This window comes from Carya illinoinensis, chromosome 11 (genome assembly GCF_018687715.1).
Source record: "Carya illinoinensis cultivar Pawnee chromosome 11, C.illinoinensisPawnee_v1, whole genome shotgun sequence".
NCBI lineage: Eukaryota > Viridiplantae > Streptophyta > Magnoliopsida > Fagales > Juglandaceae > Carya > Carya illinoinensis.
Genome location: NC_056762.1, coordinates 16,244,202 through 16,264,144, shown reverse-complemented (window position 1 = coordinate 16,264,144; position 19,943 = coordinate 16,244,202). Strand labels below are relative to the sequence as shown.

The 19,943-nt window shown below is 38.2% G+C and overlaps 1 protein-coding gene across 16 annotated transcripts in view; it reads left to right on the top strand.

Annotated features, from left to right (window-relative positions):
• LOC122280897 (protein RRNAD1) overlaps positions 1 to 18,826 on the top strand; it is a 35,051-nt gene extending 16,225 nt beyond the window's left edge. For 5 of the 16 annotated variants that reach the window (XM_043092010.1, XM_043092009.1, XM_043092006.1 and 2 more), the window contains 5 exons: positions 1,770 to 1,853; positions 14,196 to 14,385; positions 14,673 to 14,878; positions 17,143 to 17,379; positions 17,909 to 18,826. In XM_043092010.1, coding sequence (XP_042947944.1) covers positions 1,770 to 1,853; positions 14,196 to 14,385; positions 14,673 to 14,878; positions 17,143 to 17,337 — 675 coding nt within the window. In that variant the 3' untranslated portion in view covers positions 17,338 to 17,379; positions 17,909 to 18,826. Of the gene's footprint in view, positions 1 to 1,769; positions 1,854 to 14,195; positions 14,386 to 14,672; positions 14,879 to 17,142; positions 17,380 to 17,908 lie in introns of those variants that run through there. The other 11 variants (XR_006230084.1, XR_006230083.1, XR_006230080.1 and 8 more) reach the window with 11 other exon arrangements.
• Positions 18,827 to 19,943: the final 1,117 nt, after the last annotated feature.

The window sequence follows — 19,943 nt, the reverse complement described above, 5'->3', positions numbered from 1 at the left end:
ACAAGGGCAAGCATGAATCTCAAGCCTTGTCTCTACTTAAACATGGGCCAGAAGGGGTAGCCTCTGCAGCAATAGGGAAGCTGGGGGTGCGATGGAAGGAGTAGGTCATGCATCCATGATACAGCAAAAGAGTAGGGGTAGAAAGGGAAGATGGGCAGGGGAGTGTTACCATTGAAGAGAGGTATAGGCTAAGGAGCTCTGACATGCATGAAGTCTTCAATCCTTGAGTTTACACAACAGGGTATGGTGGTGGTGCATCCAAGGTCGGCTCAGCAGAAAGTGAGGAGCAGAGTGCCTTAAAATGTTTGAAAGAGGAGCTGAAATCACTGAAGAAGGCTGTAGAGAGTCTAATAGACAAAGTCAATACGGGTATGGGCTAGGGAAGGGAAGGGAGAAAAGTTAAAGGGTTGAAGCCCAACAAGCTTGATAGAGGAAAGGAACAAAAATTGGAATAGCCCAATCACTCTCAATCCTATCTTTCAGAAAGAAATTGGTCTTGAAATGGGTTTGGTTCTCAACGAACAAAACGGGCTCTACAATTGTGAATGCAAAAGTGATTTGGAAGTGTGGAACTGCCGGGGGTCCGGGGTGGCACAGAAACCTTTGCTGGAGGCGTATGGGCCAATGGCTGGCATCATTGCCGCTGTGTCGATGGTACCGATGCTGGCAACAGATGGTTTAGCCCAGAAAAAGTAGTCTGATGCTGAGAAGTGTATTAGAGGCCTAAACAAGATAGAGGAAGTGCAGATGGGGGTGCCACAGATAGACGAAGATCAAATTAATCAAGAAGATCTAGAGGCAGGAAGCTAAATCACAGTGAACGAAGGTGCTCTGCTGGACAGAGGCCAGATAGAGCCAACAAAAGTTGAGGTGGACGGGGCTACGCTTTTATATGATCAAAACTGTGATGAATAGAAGGAAACCTTGGGGGAAGCTTAGAGTAGTGCAATGAATGCTGAAATTCAAGGAGCATTGGTGTTGTTTGATTCAAATAGAGATGGGGATAGGCAAGATGCATCTGCAGTGGAGGGGGAAGGGAGGAAGCATGATGGGTCAGTAAATTCAATAGGCAGGGTAGTAGACAAAGGGGGAGAGCCACTCCCACTGAACTTGTTTCACCCGAATGTGTCTGATTGGGTAATATAGAAAGCAATGGAGACTAAGCATTGTGTAGTGGTCTCATGTGAGGGTTTGGAAGACGAATTTATGGCTTTACTCACCGCCATTGAGGTAGGATGTTCCTATCCAATATCATACCCTATTTTTAATTTGGCCTAAAAAAGAGAGAGAACTGAAGAGGCTTACTTGGGCAATGAATTATGTTCCCATGGCATTTGGTATTAGCTTTGTTTTATATTCAATATATTTTATATTCAGTTTATTTTATATCAATGTAAATATACTTTTTTGCTGTCTATTATTGTTTCCAATTTAATATTAGATGTGTATTTTTATGTTGGTACTTGTTACTTGTTAAAGCATTATGATAATTGCACCAAAAACCCGTATTAATTAACTATTTAATGACATAGATTCTACCCTGTTTTTTTCAAGAATTGCCATATCACTGTTTCCACATCAAAATTTACCATATCTGGTTGTATTGGTCGTTAAACGATATGGAGCTCTTGCCTCGATGTGTGCCCTTCAGCCAGTTGAAAAGCAGAATTGACTTGAGGATTTTTTGAATTATGTCTATGGGTGCTGCTCATAGCAATATTATTTTTTCCATGTAAAGATAAACTCATGACCCTGCTTTATCTTTTTAGAGTGCTGAGCGATGGAAAAGCCTGGAAAAAGATGACGGCCTTCATAATTTTGAGTTGCATTCTTTTCGTGCTGCTTTCCAGTTGGTACGCAATTTTTTCCATTTTCTTTTATTGTTGGATTATTGTTATTATTATTATTATTATTATATGATTTTACAATACTTAATATTGAATCTGTGGGATGCTACATTTAATGCTTTTTTTTTTTTTTTTGTGCTGCCTGGGATCCCTGTATGTGTGCACTTGCATGTGTGAAAATCTGTCTTTTTGACATTTCCCGTGGTTCTATTTTGTAGGCAGTTTTGTAATCGAAGTGTTGCTCTAGGTCTGTTGCTGTGAACATGTGTGATGTAGTCACATTTCTGCTTGGCCATGCATCATTTTGCACGTGTTTGTAATTTATTATGTTTGTTATCAAAATACTGTGGAGTGCCGAATGTTTTTATTGTTTCATTCTAGTTTACAAGAAAAATTGCTTGAGATTTTAGCATTTTAAATCGCTGTCTATTTGGGATGGAGTGTTGGAAAAAATGGAGCGTAAACTGGCGAGTTGGAAGAGGATTTATTTGTCTAAAGGTGGTAGAGTTACATTGATAAAAAGTACTCTATCCACCTGCCAACTTACTTATCTTTATTTCCAATACTATGCAAAGTGGCTCACCAGATACAAAAATTGCAAAGAGAATTCCAATTTTGTTTTTTTTTGCCCCGCGGGCCCCGGGGGGGGGGGGGGGGCTCTAATAGATAGAGAATTCAAGTTTCATTTTTTTGAATTGGGCTATGGTTTGTACCGCCCTATACAAGAAGGCTGGCTGGGAATTCGGAACTTGTTGGTTTTTAGTAAGGCTTTATTGGGTAAATGATTGTGGAGATACCATGATGAGAGGGGAGCTTTATAGAGGGTGATTATAGAGTTAAAATATGGTGGACTGTGGGGAGGATTGTGCTCGAATGACGTGCAGATCACATGGGGAGCTTTGGAAACAAATACGAAGAGGCTGGACCAATCTTCATCGATACACGCATTTCGTAGCTGGGGATGGTTCCAGATTTAAATTCTAGAATGACCTATAGTGTGGAGATCGAATCCTCAAAGAAGCCTACCCAACACTATACAGCATTGCCCGTAGAAAGGAGGCTTCCGTAGCATAGCTCATGGATCTCTCTAGTGGCTCTCATTAGTGGAATATCACTTTCCTTAGAGCTGCCCTAGATTGGAAAATTGACACATTTACAGATTTCTTCAACTTTGTGTATACTTGTAGAGTGACAGGAGGAGTGGATAAGATTATGTGGTCACAATCCAAGAAGGGAAATTTTACTGTTACAGTCATACTACAAGTCCCTCATGACACACTCTACAAGAACATTCCCATGGAAGAACATATGGGACTAAGGCCCCTGTAAAACCTTCTTTTGTTGTATGGACAGCTTCACTAGGGAAGATTCTTACCTTAGATAAAATCTAAGAAAACTCTGATTGATTGTATTGGATTAGTGCTATATGTGTAACAAAATTGGGGAGTCTGTGGATCACCTATTATTGCATTGTGATGTAGCCATGAGCTTATGGAATATCTTTGCTAGAGTGGGACTTGTTTGGATAATGCCAAGAAGAGTTGTTGACTTTTGGCCAGGTGGCAAGGCATTCTAGGTAATTCTCAAGCTGCAGCGATATCAATGTGGAAAATAATACAGATTTGCCTATGGTGGTGCATATGGATGGAGAGGAATGGTTGGAGTTTTGAGGATCGTGAACAGACAATGAATGAGATTAGAACTTTTTTTCTTCATACATTATTCCATTGGTTGATTGTAATAGACTTTAATGGCATGAATGTACATGATTTTCTGGTATCTTTAGACAGTCATGCATAGGTTTGGTGCTTGTATATGTCCCATATACTTGACTTTGCCTAATTTTAATAAAATTCCTATTTACTGATAAAAAAAAATTGAATGGACAATAGCTAAGTTAAATATAGGATTAAGGGTGTGTCTTTGCTCAGGATTTGGTCTAAACATGGCTGTTACACCCTCCATTCACACACCACCACCTTATGATTGTACCAAATCTACAATTAACTAAACCACACCAAATTAATTTTTTAAAATGAAAATTATAAACCCTAAAATATGAATCCTAAAATTTTAAAAACCGTAATGCTAATTATTTTTAAGAGCTTTTTTAGTCACTATTCCGGCCATCACTTAGGTTGGTGGCCGCGAGCTTGAGAGGTTGCCAGAGTTGGCTGAAATATGGCCACTGGAGTCCAGCAGCTGGCAGCCACCATTAGCTTTTGTTAAAAATAAATAAATTTATAAGTTTTCATTGTGTGTGGGCAAGTGTATTTTAGTTATGATGAAAAAGCTGATGTAACGACTTCTACTTGAAATGTGTATAAGCCACTTTGACGCCGTATCTTGATTTTAGATTTTTCCTTGGATTAATGCCAATGAAGGCCTTCACTATACGATATTTTGGATTATATCTAAAGAATATTGTATCATGGTTTTCCATTTGTTACTCTTTTGTGGTGTATGTTGTGTTCAGTGGTCTTATCTTTGGATGTCTTATCTTAAGCTTGGGAAGCAATTAATGTGAAACCACTTTTGTGTAAATTTACAAAATTGTTGAAGTGTTGATATGTCTATTGGTGTAATGTACGTTGTGTCATCCACTTCGCAACAAATTAAGCTTTTAGAATTAATGCTTTGGTGGTTTATGCACTGAGTTATAGAGGCCAGGCAACAAGGTCCTTGGTTCAACTCAGTTTCTTCTACCCTAATTGTGTAAGCCTTGCAGTTGGATCAATATCTTTAGTTGAATCTGCAATACAAGAGGCCGGCGGAGTGTTGTAGTAATTCCTGAAGGGTATGAAGGACAAGGTTGGAAGAAGTTTGCTGCGGAATTACGCAGAGCCTTGGATTTGCTCTTTGATGATTTGGTCAAGGAAGGAAAACCAAAAGAAGAATGAGAACATCAATTTGGAGGTGAATCATAAAGACCCAAGCACATCCATGGTGGCGAGGTGATGGAAATTTAAAAGATAGATACCAAAAAGGAGCGGAAGTGAGAACAGAAAGGGCAGAAGCAGAAGAAACTGGAAATTTAAACGTGAGCAGAGTTATGAGGCGGCAGAGCCGACTGATGCCTGTATGCAATACTGAAATATAAATATGATTGCAAAAAATATAAATATGATTGCAGAAAATAAATGGGCGATAGAACCTGCCCGTATGAATGCAAGAAATAATAATGAAAATAAACAAGTAATGAATATAAACAAGTTTAAACAAGATTACAGAAGAACAAATGGGAGGTTAGGGATGAAGAAGAAGAGAAGGAAGGTGAGAGAGAAGAGAGGTTCTGGGAGTGATACCTAGAGTCGTGGAGTAAGCTCTAAAAATGATTCTGCCTAATGCTGAAGCCAGGCATTCCTTTTATAGAGCAAGGAAGCATTGTATACAATCATTAAAGTAGAGATGCAGTGAAAGTAAAAGTAAATGGTATTGTACACAATCATAAGTAGAGGTACAATGAATATGTGGTCCGTGATTGAACAGTATATTCAATTCCGTAAATCAAGGCAGCTGTCTATCAGCCTAATATTGCTGGATCAGTCATCAGATAATCTTCGGGTGTCTTCTGAATCAAGTCCAAATGTATTACTGTAGGAGGCTTCGGAGGATGCTTCTGATTCTGAGTCATAACTATCTTCCTTCACCGATTGTTGGAGTAGATGGAGCAAATCCTTCTTTGTAAGTCCTTTGAGAACATCCTTCTTCTTGGACTTGGAAGATTTAACAGACTTCTCGGAAGAAGTAATATTTGCTTTCTTCTTTGAAGTAGTTGAACTGGTTGGTGCCTGGATTAATGGATATTCAGGCATTGATCGGTTAATAGCAGGAAAATTTTCAGAGTTTTTCAGATTTGGGGCAATCTGAGCAAACTCTTTAGAAATAGTATTAATCATATTTGCCATATGAGGGAATCTATCCCACCATTTAACAAAGGCAAACTTATGTCATAAATCACCATTTTTCTTGTAGGACCATTTTAGGATCCATGGAGGTTTGAATCTTTTACTAAAATGAATAATTGCTTGAATGAAACTTTTATAGGATTTTTGGAGTTCCTCTGGGAAAATATCAAGAATGAGTCGAAATTGATGCCACCATTTATTGAACCAGAGTGGAATTTTTCCTCCGAAATTTTTATCAAAGTTAAAAAACCATGAATGTGAAATATCTGGTGTCTGGAAGAGCATGAATTTGAACCAGGCATCGATGCAGTCATAATAATTGTAAACAATTTCTGAATCACGGAGTTTTTTGGAAGTAGAAGGGTGTGTACCCAATCTTCTTTAGTGATGAATCTAAGAATATAGGCACTATGATAAATCAGTTTTGAATCATCTGTTTTATCATAAATGAGTTTAATAGTTAAAGAATTAGTGTGGATCAGAATACTGGAATAATATTGGAGATTTTTGGTTGGATTCTCTGGGATCTAGTAAAAATTGGGGGCAAAATAATGGGTAGCTATTTTGTAGGGATTAGTGTCAATAGATCGGTTAGATTCAATGTAGAATAGATTCTAGGAATACATTTTTTTAATGTACTGGGTTTTTGAAGCAGGGAGGAATAATTGACTAAACCTTGCTGTTGCTGAAGCAATAGGTTTGGCATATGGATCATATGGAGTTGAAACAGTTGAAGCAAAGGAAGCAGGTTGTGATATACTACCCAAGGTAGTAAATCGATTGGCAATGTCCAAAGGAGATACCTGTTTGGTTGAGATAGGGTTTGGGGAAGCAAGAACTATCTATTTTCTTTTGTCTCGTTTTTTGCTCATGGTTGCTGCAAGAATTCACGAGTAAGGAAATCAAGGATAGAATTATCATATCCTTTAATATATTCAATATCAAAATAAAAAACACTTAAAATGGCTTGCCATCTGGCGAAAATCTGTTTAGATGCAATGTTTTGAACATTTTGTTCTAATATATATTTAGCACTTACGCAATCAATGCGTAATAAGAATTTTTTGTTTAGCAAATCACTTTGAAATTTTGAGATGCATGGTACTATAGCAAGTATCTCTTTCTTGATAGTACTATAATTATACTGTGCATGATTCCAGACCCCAGAATGGAAGCGAACAATTTGTTTAGAAGAGTCTGTTGAAACCTTTTGTTTTAGAATGCCACCATAACCAATGTCTAAGGCGTCTGTTTGAACTATTTTGAATGAATCAGAAGTGGAGATACCAAGGCATGGAAGAGTTTTGACATGTGCCTTGATCTACTTAATAAGATTAGTGTGAGTGTCTGTCCAAACAGGAGGATTATTGTGTAATCAATCAGAGGTTTGCACTATTTTCTCATATTTTGGTAGAATTCAGCAACATAATTGAGGGAATCAATGAATCTTTGTAATTGATTTTTTTCAATTATGACGTCTGGAAATTTGTCAGCAAATTTATAGCCCGATTGATGGGTCTAATTTTGCTTTCTAAAATGTCATAACCAAGGAATCGAATTTTGGTTTGGAATAATTTGATTTTCTTTGCAGAAACAACAAGGCCATTTAATCTAATGATGTCAAGAAACGAATGTAAATGTTTCCAATGTTTATCAATAGATTTGGAGAATATGAGAACATCATCAATGTAAACAATGGTAAAATGGGTGTTTATCCCACCAGTTACTGGTATGATCCGTAATTGGTGGGATAAACACCTATTGCCAGAAACCAGAGAAGGAATCCAAAACGCTGTCAAAAAAGATGACAATAGATTACCTCAACACTTGAGAAGTGTTGAGGCATTCTCAACACCCAAACATAGCCTAAGATAGGCCTGAATCCTTTAAATTTAGATAAAGGAAACGGAAAATCAGATTCGACCCTGTCCTTATAACCAGATCTAGGAGAGCATGGCTGGTCAAAAAGAAATCTAGGTTATTTGAAGTGGGTTCTATGTTGGGTGTTGGTGTAGAGAATGCAGTAATGGAATGCCATTCACCTTAGGTAACACAGGATAAACCGATAGGCAGTGTTACACCCTTGCCCAAAGAAACTGTGGCTCCCATGTCAAAGTTGGAAGGAAAATGGTTAAGGAGATGTAGGATCCGCTGAACTTGCATGTATAGGGTCGCCAGAGGTGAAGGGACTTCTTGTCACCCCAGAAGCTCCAATGGGGATGGAAAGAACCAATGGAGTTGCTAAGGAGGTACGGGACTTGTCGTTGGTGCCTTGTGTGGAGAAAAGTCTAGAATCGGGAATGCAGTTGGATAATGTGTCTGGGGATAATGTTGCTCCCCTGGTCTCTCTATCCGATAGCAGATTGGATTCTACCTAAAGTTAACGAGATTCTATCTTTCGTGGGGATTTCACATGGAGGATGCGAAGACCAATTCAAAGAACTAATCACCGCGATCGAGTCAAGCCACACACTTGAAACCAAAAGTTTCAAGAAAAATAGGGAGTTACAGCGTATTTATTGGGCAATCAATTATGATGCTAAGGGTGGTAGCTCAAGTAGAGGGAAGTCTAAAGGGAGGGTAGTGTGAAGACTGGAAACACAAGGGGTTGGGGCTGGGGTTGGGGTTGGGGTTGGGATTTGGCTTGGGTATTAGTTTTACAGGAAACAAGGGGTTGAGGTTCAGTGTACTTTTTTGGGTATTTTGAGTTGTTTTGGGATTAGTGTATTTTGGGTTGTTTTTCACGGGCATTTTTTTGGGTCATTAGGGGCTTTTTAATATGGGCTAGGTGTTTTCTTGTGTACGATTAGTGTACTTGCTTACTCCTTTTGATATATATAATATTTTTACTTATAAAAAAAAATTAACCTCATGTAGCCCCTTAATTATGTTCTCATGCATATATTTATTCATTTCATTTTTCTTTCCTCATCTTTCTTTCCCAGAAGGTTTTTTATTACTTTTTTTTCTATCATTCGACTTTTTCAAATAAAAAAATATTTGATAAAACATTATCATAACTAAAGAGTGCATAAACATTGACATTATAGGCGAAGCATAAATAACAAACATCACACATGCATTTCATGACTAATATGGTATGTTCAACAGGGGCTATCACAATAACAATACATGATGTATCTTGAACAATTTCTTACATGTATAAAATATGTAAAGATAACATTTTTATCATAAAATATGGTGCAACAGCATGGTCTTAGTTACTTACCTCGTGGCTCTATTCAACAACTATTGGACCTCAAGGACTACCTATTCCAACTAAATGTAACAACACGTCAATTTTGGATTAATCCCGTAATACTGAATTACAAAGTGAAACCTCGCTACTCAACATCCAATTGACCCAATAAACTGCCCATGACATCTTCTCAAATTAGTCATCAACCCAAGTCACGTTAATAACTATAATCAATCAAATTATCTTTCCATATTAGCAACTCTTATCATTTAAGCACCCGTCGCCTATAACCTCCACTCTTGAAATACCTGAACACTCCACAATAACGACACACTTTAACCCGTCCATGATGGCGCATAACATTTATCCTGTACAATTCTTTTAAATCCAACACCTGACATATATATTTATATATCCAAAAGGATATTATACATTTACACAAAATGAGTAAAATCATTGGTTATCAACTTCAGTAAGTAGACAATGGAAAGAACTGTGCTGCATAAAAATGAAAGAGAGGAACCTGTGAGCTGCATGAGTGCAAATATGTACTGAAACGAAGAAGGGAATAAAATTTTCATTATGTACTGAAACGAAGAAGGGAATAAAATTTTCTGAAAGGGTTAATCGCTATGGTGCTTGCATACCTAAACAGAGCATATGGAGAGAAGAATAAGAAGAAATGAGTCACAAACGTCACTTAGCTTTCACTGGGCAGTGGCTGGAGGAGCAGCAAATTGAGTTTCCAAATGGTGATACTGCCCTGTTTGAGAACAGGGTTTAGAGAGAACTAGATGGATAAAGGAAGAGAAAAACAGAGTTTGAACATGTAATTAATGCTTCAGTTGATGCTTAGGAGCAGTGAGGTGTAAAAGTTTTGGTGGATGCTTGCAGAACTGATCATAATGAGAAACTGAACTGGAGAAATGCAGTGGTTGGACCGGCGGACTGGGGCACTGGTTGGTTTTCCGACCGGTTCTAGCTTCACAGGACAGAGAGAAAAACATGAGAAACAGTGAGAGAGCTGATGAAGAACCTGCTGAACAGAGGAGATGAAGAGAAGAGAGAGAGAACTTCAGTTATGTGTTTGTGAAAGAGAGAGAGAGAGAGAGACAGAGACAGAGACAGAGACAGAGAAGAGACAGAGGCATTGAAAAGGGATCTAAATTCCCATTGATGGTGTTGGCAACTCCAGTTGTAGAGGGGAAAATTAGCTTGAGAGAGAAAATCTGAGCTTGCAAATGAGGAAGAGAGAAAACAAGATAGAGAAGGAAGAGAAGTGCTACCTGTCAGCTATGGTGGGACTGAGCTCCTGGGCGGTGCACACAGGCAGTGCTTGTGTGCTTTTTGTGGTGGTCTGAACCGAGACACAACTGGGAAAGGAGAGGAAACAAAGATGAGAGAGAGAGAGAGAGAGAGAGAGAGATGAAAAGGGAAGGAGATACGGGAGACTAGTCAAAGTGGGGTGATCTGTGGTGGCAAATATAAGTACGAAAAAAATGAAAAGAAGGGAAAATTTGTGGAAGCTGATTTCTGTCTTCTATTTCTTTCCTTATTTTTTTTTTCTAATTTAACCACAATAAAATCCTAATTTAGAAAAATAAAAATAAAATTTAAGATTACTGAAATTCATAGTGTGTTAGGGGCTCTAAGATGTAATGGGCTTGGCCCAAATCAAATAAGCGTGAATTCAAATTATGGCCGTGGGCCCAAAATAATAATGTGGGCCGTTTATTTATTTATTTATTTTTATAGGTAAGAGAAAATATTATTGAAATGAATGAAAAAGGCATAAGCCATGTACACTGGAAGTGTACAGAAGAACACCTAAATACATTCTAGCTCAGCTGAATTAAAGACAAATTCATGAGCATTATCCCCATTTAGTACAATAGCCGAAAACCAAGACAATAGAGTGTGCAGAAAAAAATTCTTCAGCTCCACTCTTGTTCGTTCCTTATCCTCAAAACAACGTGCATTCCTCTCTAACCAAAGACACCACATGATACATAGCGGAATGATCTTCCACGCCGCAACCACCTGATGACAACCTTGCAACTTCCTCCAGCAACCCAACAGATCCACAACCCTCAGGGGCATCACCCAAGGAACATCAATCCTTTGAAAGATCTCATCCCACAACCCCCTTGCTACCTCACAATGCAATAGCAAGTGGTCCACCGATTCACCATTCTTTTTGCACATATAGCACCAATCTACCATGACACAACCCCTCTTCCTCAAGTTGTCCGTAGTCAAGATCTTCCCAAGAGCAGCACTCCATACGAAAAAAGCAACTTTGGAAGGAAGGGCCGTTTATTTTGTTCGGCTGTCATAGTTTATGTGCTCAATATGCAGCATTTGCACACTTTCAACCGCAGAAGTTTTTGAAACTGATTGTTTAATTACAAATATGATCCTAGATTATGAAACATAAATGAAAGGCTCATGTATCCAATCCCAAGTAGAGTTGCTTAAGCAGTTTTTGAATTTAGCACTGCTTATCAAGTTTGCCATTTTAGAATATTGTGAATGCTGTGTCCTAAACGCTTCATCATTATGCCATGTCTTATGTATATACATATAATCACAATGTGACTTCAATAGTTTTTTTATTTTTTTTAAGAATAACAAGTAGCAAGTGACTTTCGGTGGCCACAGGGTAGAGCCACCTTTCAGTGGGGGAAGGGAGAGGAAGGAGGGTGAGCCCCCCCCCCCCCCCCCCCCCCCCCGGCTCCCCTTCCTTCCCCAAGGGACGGAGGAGCCCACAGAGTAAAGCCACCTTGTGGTGGCTGTGTGATTTTTTTTTTTTTTTTTAAAAAAAAACTTTTTATGGTGGTGCGATGTGGCATAGGGACACATGGCATGAGTTTTTTAAATTGTGGGGATCTATTTTGCCATGGGTACTTACCCAACAATTGCAGTAATTACCGCTCCCCCCCCCCCCCCCCCCCTCCTCCCTTCGGTTCCCAAAAAACCAATGGGTTATGTTTAATCAAGTGACTTATGTCAAGAACAATGGGTTATATTCATATTTGTCTGAAGTGAGGAGCAATTCTTATGTTATTTGGGTTTCATTTTTTCAAAAATTGTGATGCGCCATAATGATTGATGAGTATAGGTGTATGGGATCGCACATTGCTTGAGAGGGAGGAATTTTTTCTCTTTATTATAATCACAATGGGGCTCCAATCTACCATTTTCTAGTCCTTTTGAAGTGGGGCCTAGATGTGACTTGGGCCCTGGAGTGTTACAAATAGTATTAGAGTCTATTCCAAACATAAATGTGGGACTTGGAAATCTGACACCTATGATGGAAGGGTTCGACGGGCACATTGAGAATTTAAAAAAAGGGGGGGGGGGGGGGGGGGGGGGGGAGGTTGTGATACCCATGCCCGACTGATCGGTGTAGGTGGTGTATGGGATTGCACATTGCTTGGAGTGAGAAGTTTGTGCTCTTTATAATTATTTCAAAGCGACTCTAATTGTACCATTGACTAGTCCTTTTGGAATACCACCCAAATGTGCTTGGGCCGCTCTTTGGGCGATACAATAATGTAGAAATTACAGATGATGTGTTTGTTATATCTACCCATTTGGGGACTCATATTTATGATGTTCTTTCCAAATGTTGTGTTTAAGAAGAACATGATAAAACTTCCATTGATAGCCCTTTCAATGTACCCCTTATCATTAAAGTATGTGTATGTAAAAGAAACTGTATGTATGCTTCTGCAATATGATGATACGTATAAATTTAGTGGTGACTATCTATTGATGATGAATTAGAGAGAAGGTAAAGAAAGGAAAAGAAAAGAAAAGCAAAGCAAAGGAATGAGACAGTGGGCAGGTTACACATTCCACTTCTTGGCTCCTTGATCGTGGTTAATCTAAATGTGAAGTTTAATTGGGATGTTCAATACATACAAGAGAGAAGGAGAAATTTTCTCTGAGTTATGTTTTTTTCTAGGATGTTAGCAGCTTTTCCTTGAACTTCTTGAGAAAGACTTGTCAAGCAATTTTCAAGAAAGTGAGGATGCTGTGCTGTTCTCCTTGGTATGCAAGGGCTAAGACTATAAAGGAAAGGGAGAATTTCAGATCTTACCTTATCTTAGGGCTGGCAGTGCAAAGCTGAGCTGTAGGGTTTGGTTCTTGAAGATTTTCCTGATTGAAGGGAGTTGAAATTTTTACAGTTATGCAAGAGGAGGATGTGGCAGCTTTGTGGGGCTGTTTCCCAGAAGTCTTTCTAGTTTTTTCATAATGAGAGGGGTGGCAGACTGTGTTTGTAGGGTTTGGATCTTAGGGTTTGTTAGGGATTAGAATTCTAGGATGATGGGTGTGGCAGGGAGGTAATTTGGTTTGATCATAATACTATGGCATCTAGCATCTTTTTCTAAAATCTGAAACTGTAGCTTTTGAAACTGGAGGTGCTTTTGATCCTTCAGGTTTTATAGAGGCAGAAGGGGTGGCAGAGGTGCTGGCAATACATGATCTTGATGGCTTGAGTGCTTTGTGAGGATTTCTTCTCCTAATCCACCTAAATGTATTGTCCAGGTTGGGCTTCTAGCTTTCCTACCATGATTAGAAGTCCTCAGTGTGGCTGCCGAGACTTTGCTAGGAAGAATGGCTTGGAGTTCTAGTGCCCTTGGATTCTTGCTAGTACTATGATTCCTCATAGGGTGGGAGTTTCAGCCAGTGCATTTGTTAGGGTTCTTGGGCTTCGAAAACAAGATTTTTGCAAGATTCTAATTTAGTCATTATGCCGGCAGCCTACATTCAAGATTGGGCCAAGTATTAGCCCAATATACATGGAAGTCACTCAGTCAATGGTGCAAGAGATCATAGACCAGTGGCCAAAGATATAATATTTCATCCCAGCCCTTGGGGACTAGGGTTGGGTGTTAAATTTCAAGTTATTTGGAGTAACTGTCTTGTTAACTTGATCTTTCCATTTGTACTTCTTGTGTTGCACTAGGAAACCTTTAGCAGTCTTTATTTTTTATGATCCATATTGTATTTCTTGGCATTTAAGTGAATGCCCTTATTTTGTTGGCAGAAGTCGCCTATTATGTGGAATTTTTATAATAATATATTTTTAAAATGGTGCCACAAGCTTTCATTAAAAAAGAGTAAGGCAAATCCATCTGCTGCTTTATTTATGGGACTCTTATTTTCTGAACAGTAAGGCAAATCCATACCATCATACTGAAAATTATATTTTGTCAATCTTTTCTCCTGAAGGTTCTTTCTAAATATTATCCAGAAGTCATGGAAACAAGCCCTTCTATTGGTCGTCAAGGAAAGGCTTTGCGTCGCAGACAGCAGAGGAAAGTGGAAGCTCCATTGCATCATAAAGAAGTTGCATGTCCACATTTGCATCCAAACCAGAAAGGACGTTTCCCTAACATAGACCCCAATGAACCTGAAACAGGTAAATGAAAGTTCAGTGTGGTTAATATAGGTCTACCAGAAATCCAGTAGAAATAGATCTCCCTCCCATGCTCTCTGTTTCATATAAAATAAAATTATATGATAAGAATAGAAGCTTGAACTGATTAGCTTAGCACAAACCTTATCAGCAGCATAGTTATATGAGAAATGAATTCTCAAACAGCTTGGTTGCAATTTATGGGTGTGTCATGCTTGAAATGCTTATAGCTCAGGTTATTTACTGTGTTGATGGGTAGCATCTACATACTCACTTAAAATATGCTGCAGATGAAACATCACGCTTGGCAATAGACACAGATGCCTTATTGACTGGAATTTCATCCTGTGAGAGTACGAGATGTGAAGGGCCTAAAACTGTTGACAAATATAAACATTTTGAGAAGTTCACCCAGTCTGGATTATGTCGTCTTGGTCTCAAACCTTTGGAGAGGATCAATTTCCATGAAATATGGAAGGAAGCAGAGCCATTCACTGTACCTTACTAATCCCTAGTACTTGCTATTGCATTTATGTAACATTCTGACAACTGATCTAAAAATTGGGATTCATCTATCTTGGAAAGTATATAATTTCAGTCTTGTTTGTAACATTTGTATGCATTCTGTAGATTGGTATATCACTTTCAAAATTGTACTGATATGCATCAAAGTTTTAAATACCGCTTTGGTGGCCATTTTGGTTAAGGTACTAGAACGAAATATTTCAGTATTGGTACCGTTTCGGGATAGTTTATATATAATAAATTAATCATGTGTAGTCGAGACAAGAGAGAGAAAATACTTTTTGTTGTTATTCATTGATGTCTATACCGAATATACATATATTGTGATATACATACAATGACCATTATACCCTCATAACATACACTAATTACAACTATGTACTCTAACAATATGTAGAAATTATATTTCAAAATAACATCAATGCAAGTCTTAAAAAGTTAAAATACATGTTTATAAAACTCATTGATACTTCTAAGTTCTCAATCCAACTATTTAAAAAAATAATCACTCATCTTCATCACGAAAAGTGAGTAGGGATTTGATTTTCAGTCCTCAAGAAAAGGGGATTAAAAAAAGTTAAGAAAATAGTCTTTAGATGTGAGAATTGGAATGAAAATTATGAAAAAGTCAGAATTTTTAGATTAATTACAAAAATCCACTAATTTCGGCCGATACACTGAAAACCAGTCGGTATTGACCGAAATGCACCAGTATGGCTGGTATTTGACTCAATACGAAACGCATACATTCTCTATACCAGTCACTATCCCGGCACTGTAAATACTGGCCGTACCGGCTAGTATGGCACGATATTTAAAACTATGTAGTCTTATTTTTATTACTCTCTTGTCTTTTAATTTTTTGGGGAGATTGGGTTATGCCTAGGATGGTGCTTGAGCTCTTGGCTTGTTGGAAGGAACACATTGGAAATCAAGCAAGTGGATAGATTTAGAAGGAGATTATAAGGTGGTTCCTTACATTATTTGTTGCATTTGGAGAGAGAGGGGATGCTCAAAACTTTTGAGGGTTGTGAGTTACCTTCATTGAGGTTGAAGCACCTTTCTTTTACCTTAATTTTTGTGTGCATACTTATCTAAAAACAATTATGTGCATAACATAAAATAATTCATTGGAAGGGCCATGAGAAATCTTGGGAAATCTATTTGACCTCCATGCTTCAGTATCTTGCTGCTTGTTTTGCTTCTGATGCAGTATCTCTACATCTCTCTAGTACAGCTGTTACTAATCGTTTCCCTTTGTACTTTCCTTGAGTTTCTTGAACACTTCAATTCTTATAGTTAAGAGTATTCTTTTATTTATAATTTTTTTTTTCTTTTTTTTTTTTCCTTACTTTTGAGTGTATGCTGCTCTTGTAGGGCATCCATGTACACGGGTTTACCCCTTGTTGTTTCAGTTTTTTTTTAATACATGTCTACTTTTATATATATATATATAATATTGAAACAGAAGCTCTTCCATCATTCTAGAGGGAGAAAAAAGAGGAAAGGAAAGAAAAAAACTCAGAAAAAAGTGGGGGGAAGGAACCTCCAAAATGAATGGATGTAAAATTTTCTTATAAGTTTGTGAAACTTTTGAGAAGACTTCTAAAGATGGGTTTTATGAAGATTTATAAAAGTGATGGGACCCATTAAAAATATATTTGGATGGAGGAAGATTTTATAGATGTTTTATCGGGATTTAAAAGGTGGTGGGCCCATTAATTTGGGGCACTTTTTTTAGTTTTGTGGAAGATTTTTTAAATGGAGGTAAGATGTTTTGATAATTGATATTGTTTTGGCGTAAAGATCTTTGGATTGCAAGTTGGGAAATTTTGAGAAACGCTTTGTTTCCATACCTGACCATGCATCTTGCATTAGATTTTCTAGATAAATATTCAATAGAATAATTGTTTTATAACTTTTGAGGTTTGTGTTAGAAATACTCTCACAATTTGTAGTCTATGCTTTGCCATATTTTCGAAAACCTTATATGCTTGGAACTGATGTCAACTATCAAAACATGAATAGGATATTACATTCTCTTATAAATTGCAAATCTTTGTGTAAGATTTGATTGTTCAAAATCATTGCACTTTGATTTCTTGGATTGTAGGATCCGGTTGCACAACAGTCATTAGGCTACTCTGTTTAAAGGTTTCATTACATTAATTGGGTGAAACTGCCTTATTGAGTCTATTCTGGGCAAGCACTGATTTATTTACCAATGGCATACAGGAACTTATAGGACCTTACTGGTCCCTTAGAGCTGCTTTGGGGCCTCTTTTGGAAACTTTTCTTCTGCTTGATCGATTATTGTTCCTCCAGGAGCAAGGCCATTCAGTTGAGGTCATGATGTTACCTATTTTTGATCCAGATGTATCTCCAAGGAATGTTGCTATAATTGCAAGAAAGAATTTGCCACAAATATGATAACTTAGCCAAGAGAGGGGAAAAAATCTGCAATATCAACAGGTAACATTTAAGCACAACCACCGCACGCCCCCCGAACCCCCCCCAAAAATACCCATCTCTCTTGTTTGTTTGTGTATTTCTCAGAAATGTTTTTGTTCTCCTGTCTTCCTTAATTCCTCAGCTGGCTGACCTTTTGTCACACCCCAAGCCCTATATATTAGGGTTAGGACTGCAATTTTAGATTTAGGACGTCAGGCCTGTAATTTTGTTCCAGTCTCTTTGATGTACGTGGTATATTGGGATATTTCAGCAACAGGATCTGTACCATTCGGTGTTAAGTCCTAAATACTTGCCTACTCTTCCCTAGCACACTGCCTTCTAGGCATTTGGAACCTCAACAACCTAGGAAACCGCCTTCAACTCTCTCCCGCTATGATCAAGCCCTCCACTCTGCTTATCTGATGCCAAGCGTCCCTTCCTCCCCTATAAAAACAACCCGTCATGCACAAAAGCTCTCCACCTGTTCCTCTCTCTCTCTCTCTGAAGCTTTTGTTGTCTCTCCCTCTAACCTCTGTCGTATTCATTCTAGCTGTGAGCAAAGGTCAGGTCTCAAGCTTACGTCCAACCCTCTGCATATGAAAACCGTCTTGCCCATTGCTGCATTGCCAATAACAAACTCACTGATGCGACCAGCGCAATCTCGAACGCATGACATACTTTGAACTGATAAACCCAGGTGAGTTTTCTTCCTCAAGCTTTCCCGCTCTCTTGCTCTCTCTGTGTTTCTCTGTCTCACGGCCTTCTCTCTGTGCAATGCTGATGACGAGGCCGTTGACCAGCCACCAGTTGCACAGGCCAGCTAGCATACAACCTGTCTCCAACCATTCTCCATCTCGTCGTACATAGCTCCCGTGCCACCAAGCCACTCCCCACCACACTTGGACACCGCCCATGCCAATAAACCTCGCTAATTTTTTCTTGGTGCCTAGGCTGATATCGGCCAGTGGTAAAACAGACCTATTCCTCCATTCTCTCTTATTTCCCTTCCCATTTATCAACCTCTACGTGAAGAAATTTATCCAGCTGCTTCGGTTGACCATCACAGCACCTCTTATTTCGGCCATAAACTTTCAAACGGTACAACCTTTCCTCACCAGATTATATATGTATGAATGACAAATTCTGTATGAACATGTTCTTTTCTAAACAAAAGGCGTATGTTGTTTTGATGCTTACTGTTCGAAGTGGTTACTTACCATTGTTTTATATGTTAATCGTCCCAAGTGAACAATATTAATGATGAGAAGGGGCTGCAGGATCAGGCGTAGCTTTTGTAGACGAGGCTGGATCTTAGAGCTTTACAGTTTTCCAAGAGATTTTCAGTTTATGCTTTCGTAATTAGTGGTAATTAGTGAGGAAATTTTGTGAATTAACACAAGACTTAAACAATTTGAAATTTTGAATTGTTTGTACACTTTATTTAATAAAATTTGCATTGTTTCGGTTTTATGGAATGTTTTATACCTGGCTACTGGAGGTGTTACACCTCCCAACTTGTTCAAAGTAACAAAGTGCACAACATAATTATAGATTGTCCAGAACTAGATCAAAAACAAATTTCAAGTCATTTTCTGGTTTGAACTTCAGACTCTTGGACCTTAATGGTGATTCCAATCCCTCATGTTAAATCTTAAAACCTTTATTATCAAAAAAAGGTAAATACAATTTATACACAAATTGCAATTGCGAAGTCACTTTGCTGAAGTGCTTATTACAATTCAATTCAACGCTTATTATCGAGAAAAAAACACACCAAAACTGAAAAGCCAATGAAATTACTCTTTTCGTCACAAAGCCTGTGTAACTTGTAATCTGTCAATAAATTTACTGATTCGAGTCGCTATCCAAACTAATAGATAAATATAATATATGTGTGTGTGTGTGTATATATATAGAGAGAGAGAGATTTCTTTCTCGAAACATTGGACCCTCTTACAGTCTCGTTCTAAACCACCGAGTCTAAAACTCTTAATAGACTAATTACACTACAATTACAAAGAAGCTCACGTTGCCCGAGAACCATGAACCCCATCTGCTATTTACATACCCACGGGCCACGCTACTAGTAGTCTAGTATTACAAAATGCCACTGTTTTGTCCCTAGCTTCGTTGTAATTTGTTGCTTGACGGAACACCGAACTCATCTATCTCACTTACTCCTCTTCGACACAACTTCATGGACGAGAAAGTAATCCACAAACAAGAAGTTAGGAATGAGTGTCATCCTACAAGCAATAGCTAAATCCATTCGTTAGATGAAATAAATGATGAGACAACAATACGAGTTGTTTCAGAGGCAAATGCAGTAACAACAAGCCCTAGGACATGACCAAAGAGAGCTAAGACAAGAAGTTGTTCGTATGAAAAGCTCCTAATCTACGGATACCCTAGTTTCATGGGTACTTGTAAAACCTCTTCCGGTAGGTCAGGAATATTACGAACATTCATAGCATAAAGCTTAATAAAGAGATTCGATGTCATAAAAATTCCTCATTTATTGAATCATCAAACTCACTTAACATAACAGTCTTTGATAACGTAAAGCTAAAAACATAATGAAATGG